At 38.4% G+C, this 24,251-nt stretch overlaps 1 protein-coding gene across 1 annotated transcript in view; it reads left to right on the top strand.

Moving 5' to 3' along the window:
• Nucleotides 1–6,851, top strand: part of KIF16B (kinesin family member 16B) — a 303,581-nt gene extending 296,730 nt beyond the window's left edge. The window contains exon 26 of the mRNA XM_063444040.1: nucleotides 4,616–6,851. Within this exon, the coding sequence (XP_063300110.1) occupies nucleotides 4,616–4,774 (159 nt within the window). The 3' untranslated portion in view covers nucleotides 4,775–6,851. The remainder of the gene's footprint in view (nucleotides 1–4,615) is intronic.
• The last annotated feature ends 17,400 nt before the right edge of the window (nucleotides 6,852–24,251 follow it).

Here is a 24,251-nt window from a genome sequence, read left to right as displayed (position 1 = left end):
TTGTATAAGGTGATTGCTGGACAAGCTTTTGCTTGTAAGACTTGCCCCTCAGTCAATGTGACTGGTGTCCTTGCCAAGGTTTAGTAGGTGTCCTACTAAATTTCAATAACTTCTGCCGTCCTGAATTTCACTCCATATGTGCCCTCCAAATATTCAGCTGGTGAATTTTTTTTTTTTGGTGGGTCTCTCTTTGTCGGGGTGTGTGTGTGTGTGTGTGTTTTTATGTCAATGTGTTTAATCAGGTTTGTTTCTTTTAGTTTTATTGTAAACTCGCTACATTTACACTTTAATGTCCATTGCAGTTGTATTAAAAAACCTTATTATTATTATGGTTATTTAAAGGTGCATGTATATTATGGGCAATATGTATTAGATGACAAGTTTTCACATTCCATTTAAAATGATAAAAAGTCCTGATTAATTTAATTTAAAATAATTGATGACCGTACCTTTGGTGTAAGTCATATAGGATTTTTATGGCTGCTCTATACATTTGTGAGAAAATATAGAAGGAGGAAAAATTAACTGAATGCAGTTCTTGAAAAGCAAAAGATGCCCTTGGGTAAAATGGCATAAAAACGAAATAAAATATATGGCTCCATAAACCATAATGGGAAGAACAGTAAGTTAGAGGAAATTAAATGGGGAAGGAAGCTTTATTTGTGAATTCTAAGCAAGACTGCGCAAGTTGTTAAAGATAATCAAAGTGATACAGAGCAAAATATCCTTAAGCCAAGTGTGTAAAAAAAAATTTAAAATAAAATAAAATAAATGCCTTTATTTTAACAGATTTTCTTTCATACTGGAAGCAGTGCAATATCATCTTTAAATCACAGGTTCAATAAAACATGTGAAATAAAACATAGAGAGTGTTCTCCGAACGCCCCAAGGCTACAGTGTTTTCTTTAATGTCAAATTTCCTATTGGGCCATTGTGTCTCTTTTACAGCTATTGGACAGGTTGGATATATTGTTAATAATACAGAAAGAGGAGATGGTGATTGAATTCAAGAAGAAAGTCTAATATTCCATTCTTTCTAGACTGTAACTAAATTGACCGCGTTGATCTACGCTCCCTCGTGATATTTCTTTATGTGGGAAACACAGGATACTTATAAGTCCCCATCGAATTGCCTCTGATTATAAGATATCTTCATAAAATATACCCTTTATCTATGTATAGGATATTACCATGCTTCATATGGCCAGAATGGAAGATATTTATCGTGAGGTTCTTTATAATACATGAAGTCAACTAGAATTCTCTAACTGTTAAGGAGCTGTAACAACCTATACATTCTTACTAAAACCTGTTAATTATTCTCTTAATTTGGATACAGTTTGACAGTGTGATATATAAGGCAAATAGGAAAATGCTAGTTCTTAAATATCTAGAATTCCAACTATACCTGCCATTAGTATGTAATATGTTTCTTTATCCTTTAGTGTAAATTTCAGACCAGGCTATTGCAGTACTTTCTAAGGGTGGTTTCTACTACTTCTGGGTATTTTAACAATTATAGCTCCGGTTGTTTCGATGTACCAACTCCCATGATTATTTGCCAAACTCTCTGTGTTTTTGTTTTTCACAACAGCATGAAAGCTACTTGATATCCCATACATTATATCTTTTATATGGCCTTATTTTGTATTAATTTATTTAGTTATTTAATCTCTAAAGATCTTCATTTTGCTTATCTGTGACACACACACACACACACACACAGACAGACACAGACACACTTTCTCTATGTATACTGAATTTTCGTACTCTTCATTCTTGTAATGTAGAACAATGAATAATTTAATCACATCAACATATATCATTTTTTACATTGAAGTCTTCTTTTAATTGTTTATATATTTGTGTTTTGCTAGCATTGAGTTGTTACATTTTTATTTCTACTCGGCCATTTTTTTTCTTTTCTTATTCGGAAGAATGCATAAAAAAATACATGATGAATCCACGTAGCACCAGCATTTTCTTTGTAAATGTGACCTGCGTCCTTTACTTTTGATTTATTTCTGTAAGTTCTCAGAGGCACAAAATAACCCATCACGGTCCACAGTACAATGTATAATGTTCAGTTACAGATTAAAAATAAATAAAAAATAAACCTTCAAACGTCTATTAGTCATAATACGTTTTCACAGATGATTAAAACTTAATGCTGGCTGTGTATAAAAGCAATTAATGGGTAAATGCCTAAATGTGGGTCATAGTTCCCAAAAGTCCTGAATTTGTTGGAACAGTACTATATTTTGGGGTATTGTTCCAGCAACAATAAGTCCCGACTGTCAGATTTAAAAAATGTAGGAGGGACTTGGCACAAAGACCATGCACAGAGTGCTCAAAAGACAATGCACAGTCAGCAGTGCACGGTGCGTGATTTGCCATGAGGGGTCAGGCTGTAGTCTGTAGCCTGGCCACGCTCATTAAGGGTAGACTTGCCCTTTAATGGGTGGACTCTCCTCTTGCTCTGTTCTCTGGGCAACCCTTTTTTTTTCCTGCCCAACTCTGTTGGAGAAGGTGGTCATTGAAGATTGGCAGGCATGGTGTAGTAATCACCTTTGAAACCAGTTTAATGTATTTGCTGATTACTTCCCTTTAGAGACCTGCTCCAGAATTGTTCTTTGTAACTAACCCAAACTGATTCTGAAGTTGCCTGCAATTCAGTAGAAAGAGGTATTCTATTCTAATAGACTGGGATCTGATGTGTGAGGCACCTGAAATATTGTATAAATAATATGTTACAAATATATGCGAAAACAAAATGATTAAAGTAAAATCCCCAGGCTGTGCAGTTATTTGCATTGAGTTTTCACCTAAAAGAAAGAGAATTATCCAATCACGATTCTTCGTTATCTGTCTGGGGCACAATTGAGTGTATCCCAGAAGAAATACTTTATGGGCAGTTGAAATAGAACTTTGGATTTTTATTGTGTGAAGCGAACAGCTGAACTCCAACTCTCCGAAACCAAATTCATTACATAATGTACAAAAGGAAACTATAGTTTGAGAGCGAGATCATGGAACCAAGTGATTACAACCCCTTCTCCCCAAACTTCAAGCTAAGAACACATTGCACCTTCTGTGTGGTTGCTTTAAGTCTTACATTAGGTATATTCTCATAATATCCAAAAGTAAATAAATATGGATTCTTTGTTCAAAAAGGTGTTTACAGAATTTTTTCTATTAAATGGTCAGGAAGAAAATTGTAACAAGATTCTGGTGTAATTTAGTTTCCATGCTCGATAATCATTTCTAAAGGTTACCGGAGTCAGAAGCCACCATCACAATTTGAGAACATTCTGTAAATCAAGGACAGTATCGGAGCATCTTTGCAGTCACAGTGCTTCATTATGGCCTGAGTAACATTGTAAGATTATACAAAGGGTATATTCGATCAGCTCTAACATTTTATGCTAGCCCTTCCTTTTAAAACGTATGTTTTCTAGAAGTGTGTGATATTTTTATAATTAACATAGAATAGCCTTATTTTATATTTGTTAAATTTTGGGGTAAATGCTAGCTATGGCACATGGTAATAAATATGTTGTGTTAGTGCAATTTCAAACTATGCCTTGTTAATAATCACATTATATTGCACATAGATTAATGCACATTTTTGAAAAATCAATCTCTTTTGGATACAACTATTTTTCATTTCAAGTGACCTTATAGATCATATTAACTCTACACATACACTAAATACCGCTAGGTGCCCAAAAGGTAGATTCCCAGATGTTATAGAACTACACCTCCCATGATGCTTTGCATGCCTTTAGAATGCCTTTAGAATAAAACTACAGCTTCCATGAAGCTTTGTTAAACATCTGGGGATCTACCTTTTTGGGCACCCTGGAACTAGATAATGTGGTTCTTTTCTTAGCTTTGGTGCTGTTATAGCTTGGGTTTAAAGCTGTGCATTTTCACATAGTTGGATTCTTTTTTTTTTTCTTTTATATCAAAGTTTTTCCTAAAATCAGACTACCCTCCTCACGTCGAACATAGTTTTGCAGAATGTGTATTCATTATAACTGAAATGCTACAAGTGACTACATGCCAGCTTGAATAGTTTTAGTTAAATTCAAGTATACCATTAAATCAAGTTTATTGTCTTGATTTTCATCTGTGAAAAAAATAAATTAAAATCCCGCTAAAATATAATGTGCTGCGGGTTCTAGAATCCGCTTTTAAAGCCGATCTTGTTGAATGCCAGATGATCTCTACAGGAACCTAATACAATGCCTGCTGTACACCTCATGTCTTCATCAAGTTATAAGGCACAGAATTACAAACATGGCGTACATGTGCAGAATACTTCCAGTTTCCGTATTGTCGTCATTTAGAATTGATTTTTGTTCTCCTTATTAATGATGTGCCATGCAGCTGTAACTTCAGATTGTTCTCAAAGTGTTTGCATTTAAATGTTGCAGGATAGCAGATGTTTCACAATTATAAACACAGCTGTAAACATAGGAGACGGTTTCAAACTCGAGGACCAGATTATCGAGCCATGACATTTGCGTCTTACCATCATCGCTCAGAAAGAGTTAAGTGTTCTTATTCTCGTTTAGCAAAAATAATGTTGTTCTTCTCTTTCCCTTAACAGAAATACCTCAAAAACTTTTTCTCTGTGATGCTGAAGTCTCCAAGTTCACCGTTGCATATTGATAAAGTTGGACTAACGCTCTCAAAACACACAATCTGTGAATTCTCGCCCTTCTTCAAGAAAGGAGTTTTTGACTACAGCAGTCATGGTACTGGTTAACGAGGATAACACGATACGGGAAAAAAAATAGAAAAAGTGCCTTTCTTATTTATAAACGACCCTAGCTGTTGGGGGAAAACATATTGTGTTCTTGTAACAACACCAGGTCTTGAGTAACCCGTAAATAAAGCACAATTGTAAGGAATGCTTTTCAATATTAAGTCTTCAAATGAAGAGGCAGCTTCTCCTAGGCTTCAAAGCAAATACTTAATTACTGTTTCAGAAGCAGAGAAAAGTTAGCACCCTATGGTGGCATCTACGATATGGCTAATGACTAATGTACGAAGGAGAAGCTTTAAGTTAAATGCCTTCCTATTGTTTATAAGCTTCCCTCCGAGTGCAAGTTAAAGGCTGCATATTATGAATCTCAAGAAAGAAGATGGGAGAATATTAAACTAAACCATCTAATGTGTTTTTACTATTGTTTTGTAATATGTGTAATATTTATGGGTCTCTTTTGTAAAACGGGAAATCCTGATTATAAATTCAATCTTTTTTTTTTTTCACCTGCACTGACAATTAGAAGTATTGGCATGTGTTTTATATTTGAATTAATTTCTTCTTCGAAGTCTGCCTACACAGGCTTGGATGCGATTTCTGAATATTTAAAATATATGGTGGTAATATTATATTTTTCACTTCTGTAAATTATGCCTATTTGCAAATGTAGACAATGTGTTACATAACTGGCACTTAAATGTTTGTGTATGTTCAAGTGATTTTTTTTAAGGTTGAGTGTCTGCTTTTGGGTTCTGACCTAGAGGAAGTTGATGGTATCTTATTGGGCCAGGACCTTAAAACTTGACATTCGACTTAGCAGATCCTTATCTTCAGTTCTGTGTAGATTGCTAGCACGTCACTATTATGCAGACAAAAATAGCGCGCATTAAATTAATGCTTTGGCCAGAGTTCTATTTTATATGGAGTCTATTTAAGACCTGCTTTGTATTACTCAGGACTGATTAAGCAATATACTGCACTTTTCAATTTGTCAGCTTTTCAGTACATCTGACATTGAACTATATAGACGTGTTTATATAATAATTTACTATGTAATAAAAGTCTACATAAAACATCTAATTATCAGAACACTAAAATGCGTTTAACTCCACTATAACTATTGGATGTGGATCTATATAGTTCTCCGTGAATTTTACAAGTTGGTTACAAGCACATTTAGATAACCTCGTTAAGGCTATCTAAAGAGTTAGTTACACAATTTTTACTATCTTATCCCCTTCAAACTCAATAAAGCTTTCATTCTATCGTCATGTAAGAGGTTAATCGGAAAATAGAGCACATTCCACAATTAAAAAACTTTTAATAAAGTGGTGGGGGTATTAAGATACATGTTTGCAACATTCTGATTAGCAGACAATGATGACCGGTATGGTAAGCAGTAACTACATTATACAAGCCGTGTGTGTGTATACAGATTCATTTAATACCTTAGGAAAAAGACCCTCTGGTTTTAAGAAGATATATGTGTAAGATTCATATTTTAGCGATGCAGGCACTAATAAATTGATAATCAGTCAATATGGAATTGACTAGAGAAACACTCTGAATATTGACTTTTGACCACCTCCCTCATTTTGGGCAGCTGTATTATATAGTTTAATGTTGCTGTTTTAACATCGTATTTTACTATAAGAAGACATTGTTCATTGTACGATACCAGAATGAAATACTGCCCAGACACATTTTTAGCTGTAGTGATGGTCGAGGACTTTTTCAGTGAAGTGGAAAAACAATGAGAAAGTCAGCAAGGCTGTTGATAGATCTCTATAAAAGCCCAGTGGCCCTAGGCATGGGCCATCAACTCTGGATAAATGTGCATAAAACCTTTTTTTTAATGCACTTTCTTTTACAGAACAACTATATATCTGCTTGACATTTTTTGTTAAAAAGCAATTAAATGTATCTAAAAATATTGACTCAAGCACAGTTTTACTTATATTGAGCAAATACTGCTTCACTTCGATGATTTCTTTCATTCTAATTCCAAAGCTAAGCATTCTGAATTACAATCTTGAACCCATCTGAAAAACCAAGTGAGTGTTTGTTTTTAAGGAAAAATAATATATAAATCCTTTAAAAAAAAAAAATAAAAAAAATTTGTTATTAAAAATTTCAGTTTAGTGACACTCAAGTGTCAAATATTATGACACTGAAAATCTCGCAGGATTAGGTAAATGTGAATTGTTGATCATTCAAAGTGAACACAAAGTCAAAGTCAATTTCACATTTTGGGCCAAAATAGGCAAATTGAAACTATTTATAATGATGCTTGTGCTACTGGGACTAAACTTTGGAATTTGTTATTAGATTTTTCTTTTTTTGAAATCTCACATACTTGAAAAACACTTTTCAGGGTTTGGCTGCTGAGTTCATTTGGCTTTGGATAGTTAGTCCGCTACAATTATCTAGGGGCATTAGTTGTCTATCCCTTGTTTAGATAGAAATAGATCAAAGCAATCATTATGTGTATCCGCATGTTACCTCGAATAAGTTAGATCACCTGTTGGCTGACCTCTAAATTATTTGAAATGTTTCTAATATATAAATGATACATCGCCACATTTTGAAATGCAATGCCATAGACTGAGGTTTGTAACACATATCTGTCTTGTATAATTGATGCAAAGTCTTTAAAGACATTCTTGTGGCCAGCTTGTGGCAAATTCGTGTTTATTATTCTAAATAATATCAACCTGTGTCATACGGACTATACAAACACACTTGTTATGCAGTTGCAGTGTGAATGTTTTTGACAATCATGTTTCACTAATAATACAGCACTTTGTAATGTTAATATCTCAAAATAATCTTGGCTATGGCATTCTGCCTGAAATTCGGTGTGCTAAAGCTGCACTTACTGTCAATACAAGCACTGGAGTTTAGGGAAAGACAGTCGCATTTTTCAGGGGTGAAGTATACTAAAAATGTTTACTCTACATCTTTTTTTTAATTAGTACCTACAGTTGTGTTCATTTTATCACCCCAGGTTTTCATCTTAAAAAGCCAACAAAAGTGTGAGGTCAATGGCTGAACTATGTAGTCACATATGTGGTTGTTAAACCACTGTGTATATGACAGAATTACATCTTAATGGGTCTCCTTGTCTTACCCCTCCTCCTTATTACCCATTCTTTCTTTTTTGTTCTCCTGTTCTGTTATTTCTTGATTGCTGTGTAATATAAATCAAGACGTGCCATGCTCTTTTTGAATTCTGTTCCAACCAATTATTGCGTTGGGTCTCTTAAAGAATGATTTTAAAAATAACATCATGTATGACAACACTTATGCATGCAAGGTCCTAAAAAATAGCATGAGTAGGGTTCTAAAAGTGGAAGAATGGCCATGGAAACAGAATCAGGATGAATATTCCATTGGTTTCCATCATAATTGATCAATATTGGAGCGTTTTTATAAAAACCCCAATCTGTGCCCAAATTGATCCAAAAATACAAAATGGGTTAACACTTACTTGAAGGGGGTGCTTCCAACCCCAGATTTCACAACCCCAGTAAATAAATTCAAACAGAAAGACCAATCCATCTTTCCTCAAACAGTCGGGTTTCTTTATTTAAAGCAGTTATCACGAGAATGGGGACATTTTAACTACCGTAGCTTACAAAAAGGCTGCTGAGCTTGTCACATATTGTGTTCTCCCTGTTTCTCAGAGGACCCCTGGACTATCTTTTTGTGCTCAAATGACGACATCTTACTTTGTTTCTGCTGCAAAACCTTTTTTTGATTATAGTATGAATTCCAGAAGCTAGAAGACATGGGACAAACCCATAAATTGACACAAAGAACCTCTGAAGATGTATGTGGATAAAACCATCGACCTGCATATGTGCTGCAATGAGCATACAATATTATGTTTATGTATCACTTCTTTGTGTGTAGAATACTGTCAAATACTGACATGCGTTTTCATTAACTACAATTAAAATGCCATTTCATATTTAAAGTGTGTGTATACGGTTATTTCTTTCTTGATGAAGAATGTGGGGTTTTGTCCATTATTATTAATATTACTGAATTGAAGAATATCCATGATCATTCTTATAGCCTACACTTGTGTTAAAAGGTTCCTATGCCAGCACGTAAAATGTTTTATTGTTTGTGATTTTTTTGTGTTTTTTTCATCTACCATCATTTATTTAAGGTGCATCGGATAATTATTAGATGTGGCGTTAAAATACATTATTTTTTATTTTACTCAGAACCCCTATAGTTTTTAAGTATTTATTTCTCAAATGCAAACAAGAAAACTGGACAAACCTGTATCCTGTTTGTAAATATTTTATTATTAAAGGCTGGCTTAGATGTTGAGGTTATTAATTGAACATTCAATGACTAATAAAGCACATCAATTCATATAGTGCTCAAGCAACTCTAAAGGGCTATGTGCATTTGTGTTTTTGTTTGTAATGAAGAGGCAATCATGGGATAGATCTACTTGTCACACTACTAACAAAAACTTTACTAAACTTGGTTACTTAAAGCAGTTCTCCTCAACGCTCTCCTCGAGGCACACCTAACAGTCCAGGATTCTGGGATTACCCAGGTGTGTCCAAGATGTTTAGGAAAAGAAAAAAAAACACCTTATTGTCTAGAGGCACACCCAGGTAATCCTTAAATCCTGGACTGTTAGGTGTGCCTTGAGGAAAGGGTTGAGGAGCACTGACTTAAAGCTCCTCTGTAGCCTTCTGGGGTCTTTGCATAGTTTGTGGTGTAGAAGAGATATAGCTGGCGCTCAAAGAAAGAAACTATAGTACTGCTACCTCACCCCAAATATACTGTCACTCAAATAGGTGAAAAAGAGAACAAAAAGGTGATAAGCGCACACAAAGAAATCAAGTTCAACAAGTTCTTCTTAAAATGTATAACATAGGTATCTTTTGTACAGTGCTTTTCTTTCAAAAGAGACAAAATTTATTAAATGAAACAAGAAAAGATACATACCGTAACCTGTAAGAGGTATAAATAGTATTTAGAAGATCGTGGATAAACTCACACTTTTTAGAGCTAATTAAAAGTAGGCTCAGGACTTCTAATGCATATCATCTCCAAAGGAGATATCAAATGGAGCTGCAGATGATAACGACTCCCAGGTATTCAGGAACCCGATGGTATCACCAAAGGTCAGGAACTCCACAATTAAAAAGAATATATATTTGTATAATAAAACACAACGCGTTTCAACCCTATAAAGGGTCTTCCTCAGGTGTTAATACAACTGTTACTGTGACTGGGACATATATATGTATACATATCAATTAACAATCGAAAACACAGGTTAAAAAAAATACCCTCCCATCACCAAACATGGTCCTAGCCGGATGCGTTCACTGCAAGCCCCAACAAGGCGACGCTTCCGGTTAGGATACAAATAGCCACCATCTTGGTGTTCTCACTACTTTATAAAACAAGCATCCTGATAAAAAAATCTAAAATACAAACATTCAAATAAAAGATAAATCTCTTCTTATCATCATCTTCCATAAACGGATCGTAGCCTGTGTATCCGTATTCTGTCTGGCTGCTTAGAGATCATTCGGCACGTCATTTCCTGTTTCTCATTTAATCTGTATGATGAGGTCCGATATGTCTTTTCCCGTGACGTATTGACTCAGAGAGTCCGCCTCCTGGCGTTTAGCATCCATACTGAAAAGTATTGTGATGTATTGGTAAGTCCGAAGTTATCAGCACCATATATGAAAAGGGAGATTATCCCCAATATAATAGAAGAGTGGAAGGGCAACTGTTGCTACTCCCCTGTCTGTTTTCCTCCAAGTCAATGGCGCTACCATCCACTCTACTTTTCAGGCTCGCTACATACATATTCTCTTTGACTTCGACCTCTCCTTCAAGCCTCATGTCCATTCAATTGTCAAATCCTGCCGTTTCCATCTCAAACACATAGCGTACATCCAACCCTATTTAAAGCCTGATACGGCAAAAGTGCTTGTCCATGCCGCTGTCCTCTCTCTCCTTGACTACTGTAATCTGCTTCTCAGTGGTCTTATGTGTTCTCAACTTGCACCGTTACAATCTATAATGAATGTGGCAGTAAGGCTGATCTTCCTGTCTGCCCGCACTTCCCTACGCCTCACCCCTCTGTCAGCCCCTACATTGGCTTACCGTAATATATAGGACTCAATTTAAGATCCTGATACTTGCTACCAAATCTCTACACAGTGCTGCTCTGACCTACTTACCCTCACTAATACACAAATATGTTCCGTCTAGGCCCTACATTCTGCCAGAGACCTACGACTCACCTGTCTTCATACTCCTACCTCTAATGCTGGCCTATGGAACACCCTTCCTCTCTCTGTTAGACTTTCACCCAGTCTCTACTCCTTCAAAAAATATTTGAAAACATACTTCTTTAGGAAAGTATATCAATTAAACTGTGAACAGCATTCTCTCCCCGCACCCTGGTTCCTCTTCTGCAACTCTCATCAAAATAAAGCACTGAGCCTTCAGTGAATACTATCCTAGCAACCTACTTTTCTACCCTTACCTTTTGTGTCAATATACCCCACTCCCTCTAGCATGTAAGTTCATGCAATCGAATTGTTATAATGTATCATACATTTAATATATAATTGGTTGTTTTCTTTTCTTTGTGCTCTAAATAAATATATTGGATAATATCCCTCTGTTCCTGTGTGTCCAACTTGTCTGATTACAGATACGTGTCTGTTAGTCCACCCATTGTACAGCGCAGTGGAATTTGTTGGTGCATTATAAATTTTATATACATATATATATATATATATATATATATATATATAAAGCAAAGATCCCCTGCACTCACGCTTAAGCTGCTCCAATGCCGGGCGCATGAACCAAGGCTACAAATGGTACAATATCCAAAATGAATGGCTGCTCACCGGTCTTTAAAAAAAATAAATGAAAATGTTTTTGGTAATATTAAAAAATGTCTTCAGGGTCAAAAATAACAGGACAACGGTTGACCGGATAAGTTGACTGGATAAGTCCATAGGGCACCCAATAGAAGAGGTATTTGCCTAGGTGGATGAATTGGGCAGAGAGAGATGAAATGCCCTCTTTCTCCACAATAGAAACATAGACCATGGCCTCTCCTCCGGTCTTTTTCCTCACGCATCACGTTGAAGTAGACGAGTCCTATTTGCATAGGTTCCTCAGGGTCAATAGGAACACAGGATACCTCTGGTGTTCTCCTAGGAATAGGATCGTAAGGAGGCAACACTGGGGTGTAGCATTGGTACAGGGTTTCTAAGAATCTGGGGTCTTTTGGTACGTGGAACAGGCTTTGACACAGTGGTCTTGCATTGTGAGTCCATAGCAGTAGTGAAGGATTCCCAGCTGGCAAGGACAGGACTCTTCGTCATCAACATTTGGTGAGCCCATTCTTTGATGCGTCCAGACAACAGGTTGATAGCCACTCGGACCTTGATGAAATCTGTGACATATGTTTGAGGCTTTAAAGAAAACAACACCTCGCAATCCATCTTGAAGGACTGAAAGGACGTACGGCTACCATCAAATCGATCAGCATGATGACAAACGGTTCAGGATAAGCAGGTTCCTGGGCTGGGTGTACTGCGCCTTTAAGAAAAAACAGTCTAAGCCAGACTGGACACTTGCTAGAACAGGGGTTAGCTCATCTCTGAGGACTCCATATTGATCAAGTCTTATGTCATTGTCTTACCTGAGTTGGGAGTCTGTAGCGCAGATATGATGCTCACCCTTGCAAATAGCCACAGGCCAAGGTGGTCAGGTAAGAATTCACCTGGCCTGTGGATCTGTGCATGGGGGCTGTGCAGGATGAAGTTCCAAAACGCAGCACAGGCAAGGACTCAAACAGCAGGATAGTCCAGGGATAGCCGAGGTCAAAGGATGCCAGAGGACAGGAACAACGAGGAATAGCCGGAGTCAAGGGATGCCAGAGGTCAGAGTAAACTATACCAGGAGCCGGGGTCAATATGAAGCAGAGAATCAATAGACAGGAAAACTGGTATGGAACACACACACACAACAGGATCAAAGACTTGATCCAGATCACAGGGCGAGGCTGAGTTTACATACCCTGCTGATATCTGATCAGGATCAGGTGAAGCACGGCTATAGACGAGGACCATCCCCCAGTGCTGCAGACATGCCAGGATCAATAGAATTGAAATAGCTGGTAAAAACCAAAGCTACTGTGGCTCAGAGGTAGGAAGCAGGACCAGAACCACTAAGTACCCAGGTTCGAATCCTGACATATAAGAAATGACAAGAGCACTCTCTAAGTTTGATGAAGATAATTCAGAGTTTTCAAATTCACATGAAAAAACAAATCAATGTTTCGACCACTATCTGGTCTTTATTACGAATCCAGAGAGTGCTCTCGTAATTTCTTATATTGTTACATATGGAGCGCTGGGAAGCACCCTGGTTTATTCATGGTTGTTAAATGATTTTGATTGGGCAGAGTGCCAGAATTTTCATATTTTGTTTATATATATATATATATATATATATATATATGAAATTTATATGTAGAGAATAAAACAATAATATTTTTTTCAAATAAGTAATGTCATGTTTTTTGTGGATTTGCTCCTTTGCGCAGGGTTCAAATGTCTTTTTTCTAGTTGCAGTATTCTAATAGCTCCACAAACGGTATTTAACAATGGTTGCATTCAGGGTTAATGAATAAGATGTAATTGCAAGAAAAACAAATAATAATAATAAACCTGTCATGCCTGTCTCCTGATTTGTGTTTTTTTTTTTATATAACTGCAAATCTTAACCTCCGTTTGTTTTTGTTTTTTAAACATAGAATAAAAAGTGTGCAGTGACCCATCTCTAATAAGACTCTTTAAAGACCATTTTAATTTCCTGACAAATACAATCAATGTGCCCATATCTCATAAATGCATTTTTTTGTCTAGTTGAAGGCAGCATAGTGTCCTTGGTTTGAGTCTGCTATGAAGTATCAAGTCAGCAAATCTGAAGTAATTTCCGTGATAAAGTACAAAACCATTCTTGGTTCATAAGAACCACATCTGTAAAAGATTGCTAGTATTCAGGTACCATTCTTTAGAGATTTTAGCAAGCAGGTTATTACGAATTGCTATTATATTGAAAATACAATGTAGTTATCCTTTTAAGCCATAATATTCCATTGTTTAGTATCCTTAACCTTTTTTTTGCTAATATCCAAATATATGAGTGTTACTTATTTAAAAGTAATTTTTCTATCGAATTGCTATAATTTATCATACATTTAATATATAATTGGTTGTTTTCTTTTCTTTGTGCTCTAAATAAATATATTGGATAATATATTACTCTCCATGCTACAAGACCGCTTTGAACCAATTCATTAAGAATTAAATGCGTACCAAAGCCTGGGAAAGACTCAGAATCACGTGGTAGTTACCACCCAATTTCTCTCATCAACGTCAACATAAGTGATTCACCAAGATATTGGCAATGAGAATTTACCCGCACTTGGGAAGCTTAATCCAACCTAACCAGGCAGGCTTTGTGCCGGCAGGAGAAGAAAAAGACAACACTACCAAAATAATAAACCTAAGTCATTAAACAAATCGCCTCAAAATTACATCTCTCCTATTGTCAATAGATGCAGAAAAGACTTTTGACAGGGTGGATTGACCATTTCTCATGTCGACGTTGAGGTCACTGGGTTTTGGGTAACGGTGGCTGACGTGGATTTCAGCAATCTACTCAACACACTCTGCACGACTGAAAGTTAAGGAACAACTGTCCCAACCATTCCGGATATGGAATGGAACCCGACAGGGCTGCCCTCTATCACCCCTACTCTTCGTATTGATGTTAGAACAACTCATGCATGCAATAAAATGCAACCATAACATTAAGGGAATTGACAGCGGGGTACACTCCTACAAAGTTTCAGCCTTTGCCGACGACCTCCTTTTTACCCTGACAGAACCAGCCAGATCTTTACTTAATGACAGAATTACACATGTATAGTGAACTATCTCACTTTAAGATAAATGTGGATAAAAGCGAAATCCTAAACCTTAACGTCCCTTTTTAATATAGTCAAGAGCCTTCAACGTAAATTTCAGTTTAAATGGGAAGACCGACATATAACATACTTGGGGGTCAAGATTACTCCTAAACTCACAGACGTATTCACTGCTAATTACCCACCCCTTCTTTATGACAAAACTGGCGACCTACTGGAACAAACCACACTTTCGCTGGCTAGGGAGAATAAATATCATTGCAATGAATATCCTGCCTAAGATATTATACATCTTCAATACAGTGCCAATACACATCCCCACTTCCCTTTTCCACCAAATTAAAACCCAAATGGCAAACCAAGGATAGCGTATAACACACTCACAAGACATAGAGGTGGAGCAGGTCTACCTAGTCTTGAACAGTACCACTCTGCAATCCACTTGGGGCGAATATTGGATTGGTCAACAAAACACACTTCCAAACAATGGATCTTGGTGGAGCAATCCTTTGCTGGGATTTCATTACAAGCCCTACCCTGGCTAGTCACTCAACTCAAGATGCCAGCCCTAGACAACCATCCCACCATTACACCTACTGTTAGGGTTTGGAGGAAGATGACCCACCTTCCGGATATCTCATCTGCTTTGTCCCCCAAATATCCGATAACCCACAACCCGGCATTTCCAACCGAAACCGGGAACCTCTTCATACTCCAACAACCTCATGGGACGACCAACACGTATACACAACTACATACCCTCCTTCAGGTCAACAAATTGAAACCAATTTCTTACCTCACAGCGAGCACCATGCCATACACATTACAAATGATTCACTACTCATGCTTGCAACATTTCATATAAACGCCACCAATCCCAGACCTAGGTCTAAGAGAGGAAACAAAATTTGAACGCATGTGCTCGATAGGCAACCCATCCCCCAAAAACTATCCAAATGCTACAAACTACTAACGCCACTACTCTACCCAAGACGTCCAGCCTATACCCGAAGCTGGAATGACCACATCTCCCCCAAGCTGTTAAAGGAAGAATGGTACCACATTTTCCAGAGGAGTGCATCTGCCCATACCAGCATTCAGTTAGTGGAAGCAAACTATACATTTCTTGTGGTATATTACACCCTTAGACACCCTAAACTTCACTCCAGAAAGCACAGGCATTTGCTGGTGCTGTGAGAAGGACACTGGCACACTCTAATACATTTGGTAGCAATGCAATCTCGTAGCTAGGTAATGGAGTGAAGGGAACCATGCACAAAAGGGTTACAGGTCTCTAGCTATGGCTAGATATACCTACAATCCTCTTCCTTTACATAAACATACAACACCACAAATACAAGCCATCATTACCATACTTTATACTGACAGCAGCCAAAATGATAGTTACAGGCTTATGGAGGTAAACCACATCTCCACCATTCAGGCGTTAATACCCAGAATAGAAGGCCTACGTATAATGGAGGAACTGAGATGGTCCACATTGGGACGCCCAAACAAATATGGAACCATATGGCAACCATGGATCCTATACAGGACAACTGACCCTGAGGATTAAACAAGCTAAAGCCGTGTACCCTACCCAAAGCACAATATGGTGAGGGCTGGCATAGCATCCAAGACCAACTGACAAACCACCTACCAATGTCTACTTTCTGAATTGGAAAATATGCGGGACAGGGGCAAGATTGGATAAAGAAAATATATCGACCAGTGGCATGGTTTATGTTCTCCTTGTTATGTCCGTCCCACCCACCACCACCGTTATTTACCCTGTTATCTTCCCTCCCCACCTTCACTGAGAGGCTGGTTCATTATCAGAATTGCTAAACATCCGATACAAGGAAGCAGGACTACAAACGCCCTTAGATAACATGGAGTATTTTCCCCTAAATAGCAATGAGATGTAAACATTGAATTGAACTCCCTCCATATCTTTACCATGTTATGTTTAGGGACACGAATTTGACATATAGAAACAGTGGAAATAATGTCCATAAATCAACAGGCGTGTCATATATAGATGTATACCCATATCATATTCTTTTTCACCATATATTGCATGCTAGACATGTGCATTCGTTTTCGTACGAATATGATTTCGTCCGAAATGTTTATTTTTTTTTGTATTTGTTTACTAAAACGTAAACGAAAGCACCACATTCAAAATATAAACAAAACGAAAGGGCAAATGCCGAATGCATTACCTTTTCGTTTAGTTTTGTTCCTTTAATAAACTCTGTGCTGCAGGGGAATTAACCCCCACAGCACGGAGAAAAAAACACTGCACATGCGTGAAAACAAACAAACATGGAGGGAGCATGGAGAGCGCTACCAGCTCCCTCCTTGTATTAAATATTAATTCCACCCCCCCCCCCCTCCTTAAAACCTATGGGGCTCATTATGGCCCCCATATTAATAAAAGGGAGGTTAAATCCGCCCACATGCCCCTACTCGCGGCATGCCACCTAAACAAATTTAAAAGTACTAGTGACTGGACAACTGCCCAGTAGCTAGTGCAATAAGGGGGGGACCTGGCACAGGGAACACAAATAACTAAATAGGGAGGGAATAGAAACCCCATGTCTTGCGGGTGGGGGCTATTAATATAAATGGGGGACCTAGTGTGTGTCCCAGGTCCCCACCCATTAGTGGTGGTTGGGGACCCTAATTAATTAAAGGTGGGACCTAATGTCCCCCCTGGTCCCCACCCATGAATGGCAGGTGGGTACCCTATTTAAGTTAATAATGGGGGGGGGGCTAATGTCCCCACCTGTGACCGGCGGGTGGGGACCACAAATAAGAAAGTGACTAGGGATCCCCAAGCCCCTAGTCACCCCCCTCCTCAATAAAAATACCCTACCTACCCCCTTACCCTAATAATAGTGGGGGGGGGGGGCAATAAACTAACCCTGTGAAATAAAAGTTCATACTTACCATTAGATGTCTTCTTTCTTCTTTTCTTTCTTCAGCCTCAAAACAGGCCAAACACAAATCCATAATACCCGTTGCAACTGTTAAAATAAAAAAAACCTGAGAGCGAAAAAAATAAAAATACGACAATAAAAAAGAAAATTCAGACGCTAAAAAACTAAATCCAGACGTTAAAAAAATAATCCTTCACGGTGCAGAATGTGCTCTGCAGGGTGGGTAAAGGCTTATAAAGCACCAAGAGCATTTTAGCTCATTGAAGTGGTCCGGGTGCAGTGTCACTGTCCTGTTAACTCTGCAATGTTAATTATTACAGTTTCTGATAAACTGCAGTAATTACATTACAGGGTTAAGACTGCCTCTAGTACCTGTCAATCAGACAGCCACTAGAGGCACTTCCTACTTGCTAGGTGACTTTTGGTTGCCCAACTGACACTGGACATCATCCCGCTCTGTTAGGTGACATCGGAGGAGGCGAAGCGCAAACTGCACTGGAATTGAGTAAGTACAGGAAGGGTTTTTTAAGGGAGTTTGCTATAGTTATAGGAATACAGGTTTGTATTCCTAGCACCAGGCCTTCTTTAATGTGGGGCAAACAGGGCAGCTGCCCCCACCCAGTTACTCCTGGGGGGCCCAAAGCAGCTGCCCGCAACCAGGACTGGACTCAGAAATTTCCCAGTGGGCTACAGCTGGTGAAGTAATCAGGGCCCCCTTGCTCTTTAAAAGTACTCCGGAGTCTTACTGCCTGCTGGGAGGAAGTGAGGTGAGATCACTTCCTCCCAAGTAACAGAGTGCAGCTGCGGGGAAGGAGACACACACAGGAGGAGGAGAGGGACTAAGGTAGCCTGTTCCTCAGACTCCCATCAACCGCAGACATCTAGCTCCCATTGGACCCCAGGGAAGCATAGAAACATAGAAACATAGAATGTGACGGCAGATAAGAACCATTCGTCCCATCTAGTCTGCCCAATTTTCTAAATACTTTCATTAGTCCCTGGCCTTATCTTATAGTTAGGATAGCCTTATGCCTATCCCACGCATGCTTAAACTCCTTTATTGTGTTAACCTCTACCACTTCAGCTGGAAGGCTATTCCATGCATCCACTACCCTCTCAGTAAAGTAATACTGATATTATTTTTAAGCCTTTGTCCCTCTAATTTAAGACTATGTCCTCTTGTTGTGGTAGTTTTTCTTCTTTTAAATATAGTCTCCTCCTTTACTGTGTTGATTCCCTTTATGTATTTGAGCCACCCTTCTGTAAAGATAAGGAGACATGAGGGTGGCTAAACTATGAACATTTATATTTATAAGTGTGTGTATTTGGCTGTGTGTGTGTATCTGGCTGTGTGTGTCATTGTGTGTATCTGGCTATGTGTGTGTATCTGGCTGTGTGTGTATCTGGATGTGTGTGTATCTGGCTGTGTGTGTCAGTGTGTGTATCTAACAGTATGTGTGTATTTGGCTGTGTGTATAAGGCTATGTGTGTGTCTCTGTTGTGTGTGTCAGTGTGTGTATCTGGCTCTGTGTGTGTGTGTGTGTGTCTGGTTGTGTGTCTGTCAGTGTGTGTCTCTGGCTGTATGTGTATCTGACTATGTGTCAGTGTGTATATCTGACTGAATGTGTGTATCTGGCAGTGTGTGTGTGTCAGTGTCTGTATCTGGCTACGTGTCAGTGTGTATATCTGACTGTATGTGTGTATCTGGCTGTGTGTGTGTGTCAGTGCGTGTATCTGGCTGTATGTGTGTATCTGGCGGTGTGTGTGTGTCAGTGTCTGTATTTGGCTACATGTCGGTGTGTGTATCTGACTCTGTGTGTGTATCTGGCTGTGTTTTGTGTCTGTGTATGTGTACCAGTGTGTCAGTGTGTATGTGTATATGTGTGTATGTAAACCTGTGTCTGTGTACCTGTTTGTCAGTTTGTATGTGTGTCAGTGTGTAAGTGTGTATCTGTGCATGTGGCAATCCATCCATCCATCATTCCAGTACCAACACTGCACACAAATACGCCACTGCTTGTGTATCTGTGTTCCAGTGTGTATCTCAGTGTTTGTGTAAATGTTTTTCTGTGTGTGTGGCAATGCATACATCCCCGCATTCCTATGGCAACACTGCACACAAATACACCCGTATATGTGTACCTGTGTGTCTGTGTGTATCTGTGTGTGTCAGTGTGTACATCTCTGTGTTAGTGTGCGTATGTGTGTATCTCTGTGTGTGGATGTGCCAGTGTTTTATCTGTGTGTGTGTGCTAGTGTGTGTATACGCCAGTCTGTTTGTTTCCAGATGTGTGCATGTATCAGTGTGTTTGTGTGTATTTGCATGCTAATGTGTATGTATATTGGTAAATCTATGTGCATACATCCCAGCCATCAAACACAACATATTATTATTATTTTATTATTTATATAGCGCCATCACATTCCGTAGCGCTGTACAATGGGTGGACTAACAGACATGTAATTGTAACCAGACAATTGGACGTACAGGAACAGAGAGGTGGAGGGCCCTGGTCAATGAGCTTAGTATGAAGTAAGTTGTTAGAAAAGTATTCATTGAGGGCTTAGAAGGTCATTTTTGAATGTTGCAGGAGATGAGTCATGGGAGATGGGGGATAAAAACCTGCTAACAGTTTAATTGATATGCTTTCTTGAAGAAGTGAGTTTTCAATGATTTTTTGAATGAGTGGAGACTGGGTGAAAGTCTTACGGAGAAGGGAAGAGAGTTCCACAGAAGAGGTGCAGCCCTGGAGAAATCTTGAAGGCAAGCATTAGAGGTGGGAGTATGAACAGAGGATAGGCGTAGGTCTTTGGCAGAGCGTAGGGGCCTCAACGGGACATACTTATGTTTTTGGGAGGACCAGAATTTTAAATTGAGCCCTATATCTAACTGGAAGCCAATGCAGGGACTGACAGAGCGGGGAGGCGTGGGAGGTGCTGGCGGACAGGAAAATGAGCCTCGCCGCCGCATTCATTATAGATTGCAGTGGTCTAATCTGGGAACACGTAAGACCACTGAGAAGGGTATTGCAGTAGTCAAGGTGAGAGAGAACAAGAGCATGGACCAGCACCTTAGCCGCATCCGGAGTTAAATAGGGGCAAATGCGCGCTATGTTTTTGAGATGGAAGCGACAGGATTTGGCGATTGATTGGACATGAGGGGTGAAGGAGAGGTTGGAGTCAAAAAGAACACCCAGGCAGCAAGCCTGCGACGTAGAGGTGATGGGAACATACAAACACACCCCTGACTTCAAACTCAAAAGTATATAGAAGCACACCCCTTCACTCAAACACCAATACTACACTCTAGATCAGGGGTTCCCAACCCAGTCCTCAAGTACCCGATAACAGTCCGGTATTTAGGGATTACCATATTGTGTCTAAAGTTTTTTTTCCTTTCTAAAACACCTTAGGCACAACTGGGTAATCCCTAAATCCTGGACTGTTAGGGGGTACTTGAGGACTGGATTGGGAACCCTTGCCCTAGATGCACACACATATTCTATACAACAACATGTTCACAATCAAATGCACAAACACTGCTCAGAAATACAGCCCTGCAAGAATGGCTAAATGGTAGATCCCAAGCTGGCATAGCATTGTGAGAGTTGGACAACAAAGGAGAATCTATATTTTCCCCACTTGTGCTCTAGAGGGGAGGTCCAAAAATTGTCTGGCACCAGGGTCCTCTCTACATTAGTTCTGCTAATGTGTTAGGGTGGAGGGTGTGATTGCATGCCAGTGGGTGGAAGTGTGTGTGTGTGTGGAGGGGGAGGGCAGTCCAAGGTCCAATCAATCTTAAAGACGGCCCTGCCTAGCACTGTAGTATCCCTTTAAATACAAACTACTTTCTTTGCAGCAAATAATACGAATATCTCAAAGGCTCTTCATTTTCTTTACATTTAGTCCAAAAAACTGAGGAATTGTGCACCCTTTCACCCTTTGTCTTTTTTCAGCAAAACAAACCTTTGCCTGTAAAAGTCAGACTCTGCCTTCCTTACCGTTAGTTGATGACAAATTGAGTCAAATATGTAACTAGAAACTTCTTACTTATCTGTCTTGTTATGGTCTTACTCTATATATCCATCAAGAAACGAATAAAAAAAGAACATCTGCAGTAAGTAACGCCTTTAAGGTTTCACTTCACAAATGCTAGAAATTTATAATTTCTAAACGAGTACGTTGGAAGCTGTGAGTTCTCCAAATTCTACACCTGTCCCCTGTTATCTTTATCCAGTTTATTTCTCTCTCGGAGCGGTGGGGGAGGGTGGCGGGGGCAATAATCACCAGTTGGGTTTGACACACACAGAAAGGTAGCCATATGGAAAAGTATCTCATTGCCATACTTAAATATGGTGGTGGCGCTTTAATGTTTTTCTGTCAGAGGACCTCATGATTTGTTAGAATATATGGCATCATGTATCAACAGATATTACATGAAAACTTGACTGCCTCTGCGAGAAAGCTTAAAATGGGCCGTGGCAGGACAAAGATACAAAACATACATCGAAATCAACATAAAATGGTTTACTGAGCACAAAATCAAGATCCTACCAGGACAGTCTCCTGACTTGAATCCCATAGAAAACCTGTGGGGTGTACTGAAGAGGAGCGTCCAGCAGCATCAACCTTGAAATTGGAAGGATCTGGAGAGATTTTATATGGAGGAATGGTCTTTGATCCCTTGCCATGTTTTTCCCCAACCTTATCATCAATTATAGGAGAAGACTCAGAGCTGTTATCTTGGCAAAGGGAGGTAGCACAAAGTATTGACTAAAAGGGTGCTAATTACTATGCCACACATATATTTAACAAAGATTATATATATATATATATATATCATATATAATCACAAGGGCTGAAATGTGGATTTTATGGAATAACTTCTAATAGAGGAATATCTTTTATCTTCAAAAGACCGTGAGTGCAAGCCGTCCTTTGCTACATATACATTATCTCACAAAAGTGAGTACAGACTTTACATTTTTGTAAATATTTTATTATATCTTTTCATGTGACAACACTGAAGAAATGACACTCTGCTACAAGTAGTAAGTGTACATCCTGTATAACAGTGTCAATTTGATGTCTCCTCAAAATAACTCAACACACAGCCATTAATGTCTAAACCATTGGCAACAAAAGTGAATATACATACAATTACTAGAAAACTGTTGTGAAGCTTTATATTTCGTATTAGAATTATTCATATTTGAAATAGGAGTATAACTATAAAACCCTTCTTAACATTTATATATCATGAAATTATAACAAATAAAATGTACATGAATGAATATAAAATCTCTTAATTCAATTACTGTGTACACGTATATCTGTTCTCCTATGACAGTTGCTAAAATACTGAATATTCATAGAGTCCGATCAAAAAACAAAAAATGCTGTTCATCTTTCTTCCATTAGAAACTTAGCCATGTTTTATTAATACAAAAGACAGAATCCAGTGAAGTTACATGATTATCTATTACATATATACCGTGTATTTGGATAAAATACAGATGGACTAAATGACTGTGTAGTTACAGGAAATGCCCATGAGATATATCAAATCCTCTGTGTAATTAAAGGTTGAGTAATGGACATACTAGGTTTTTCCGCATAATTGTGTTTTGTCTTTAGTTTCAATTTTTCTTTGTTAAATAATGATTTGGAATATGACCCCCGGTGACGATGTGTATAATGCAGATTTATTGACCAATTTACAGAAAATAGAGTGAAACCAAAGGCAAATTGGTTCTTATTAAGCAGAAATATGGTTTATTTTGCGATGTTTGGTATGCTTAGTGAACATTGAGATTAAATTTGTTATGCATATGCCCAGCTTTCGGATTATTGAAATAATTTGTAGACTCAAGCTAGAAAAAAAAATGTACGCCAACATGAAAGCTTTTGTTCTGGAGGAATCATTCCAGAAAAATAAGGTATATGTGTTATAACACCTGCCAGAGACTACCTTATTGCGTTTGTAGTTTCTGGTTGCCGTTGATATTTACTTACCTGAACCTGTACCTCGCGGGCGTAGCCATCTTGATCCAGCGGGTCTTCTTCTGAGCCGACATCACTGCTATACTCATGCTTGTGAGCAAGAATACGGCAGAGCATTAAGGTATATGTATACACACACACAAACACACACACACACACACACACACACAACAATACCATATGTAAAGCTATCTTCATATTTACTGTTTTGACTAAAAGTTGAAATTCATTTTTCATTCACAGTGAAAAAAAAATAGAAACATAGAATGTGACGGCAGATAAGAACCATTCGGGCCATCTAGTTATCTGCCCAATTTTCTAAATACTTTCATTAGTCTCTGGCCTTATCTTATAGTTAGGATAGCCTTATGCCTATCCCACGCATGCTTAAACTCTATCGCTATCCCTCTCAGTAAAGTAATACTTCCTGATATTATTTTTAAACCTTTGTCCCTCTAATTTAAGACTATGTCCTCTTGTTGTGGTAGTTTTTCTTCTTTTAAATATAGTCTCCTAC

The sequence above is a fragment of the Pelobates fuscus genome, chromosome 2 (genome assembly GCF_036172605.1).
Source record: "Pelobates fuscus isolate aPelFus1 chromosome 2, aPelFus1.pri, whole genome shotgun sequence".
In the NCBI taxonomy this organism is placed as follows: Eukaryota; Metazoa; Chordata; class Amphibia; order Anura; family Pelobatidae; genus Pelobates; species Pelobates fuscus.
This window is presented reverse-complemented; position numbering and strand designations above follow the sequence as displayed.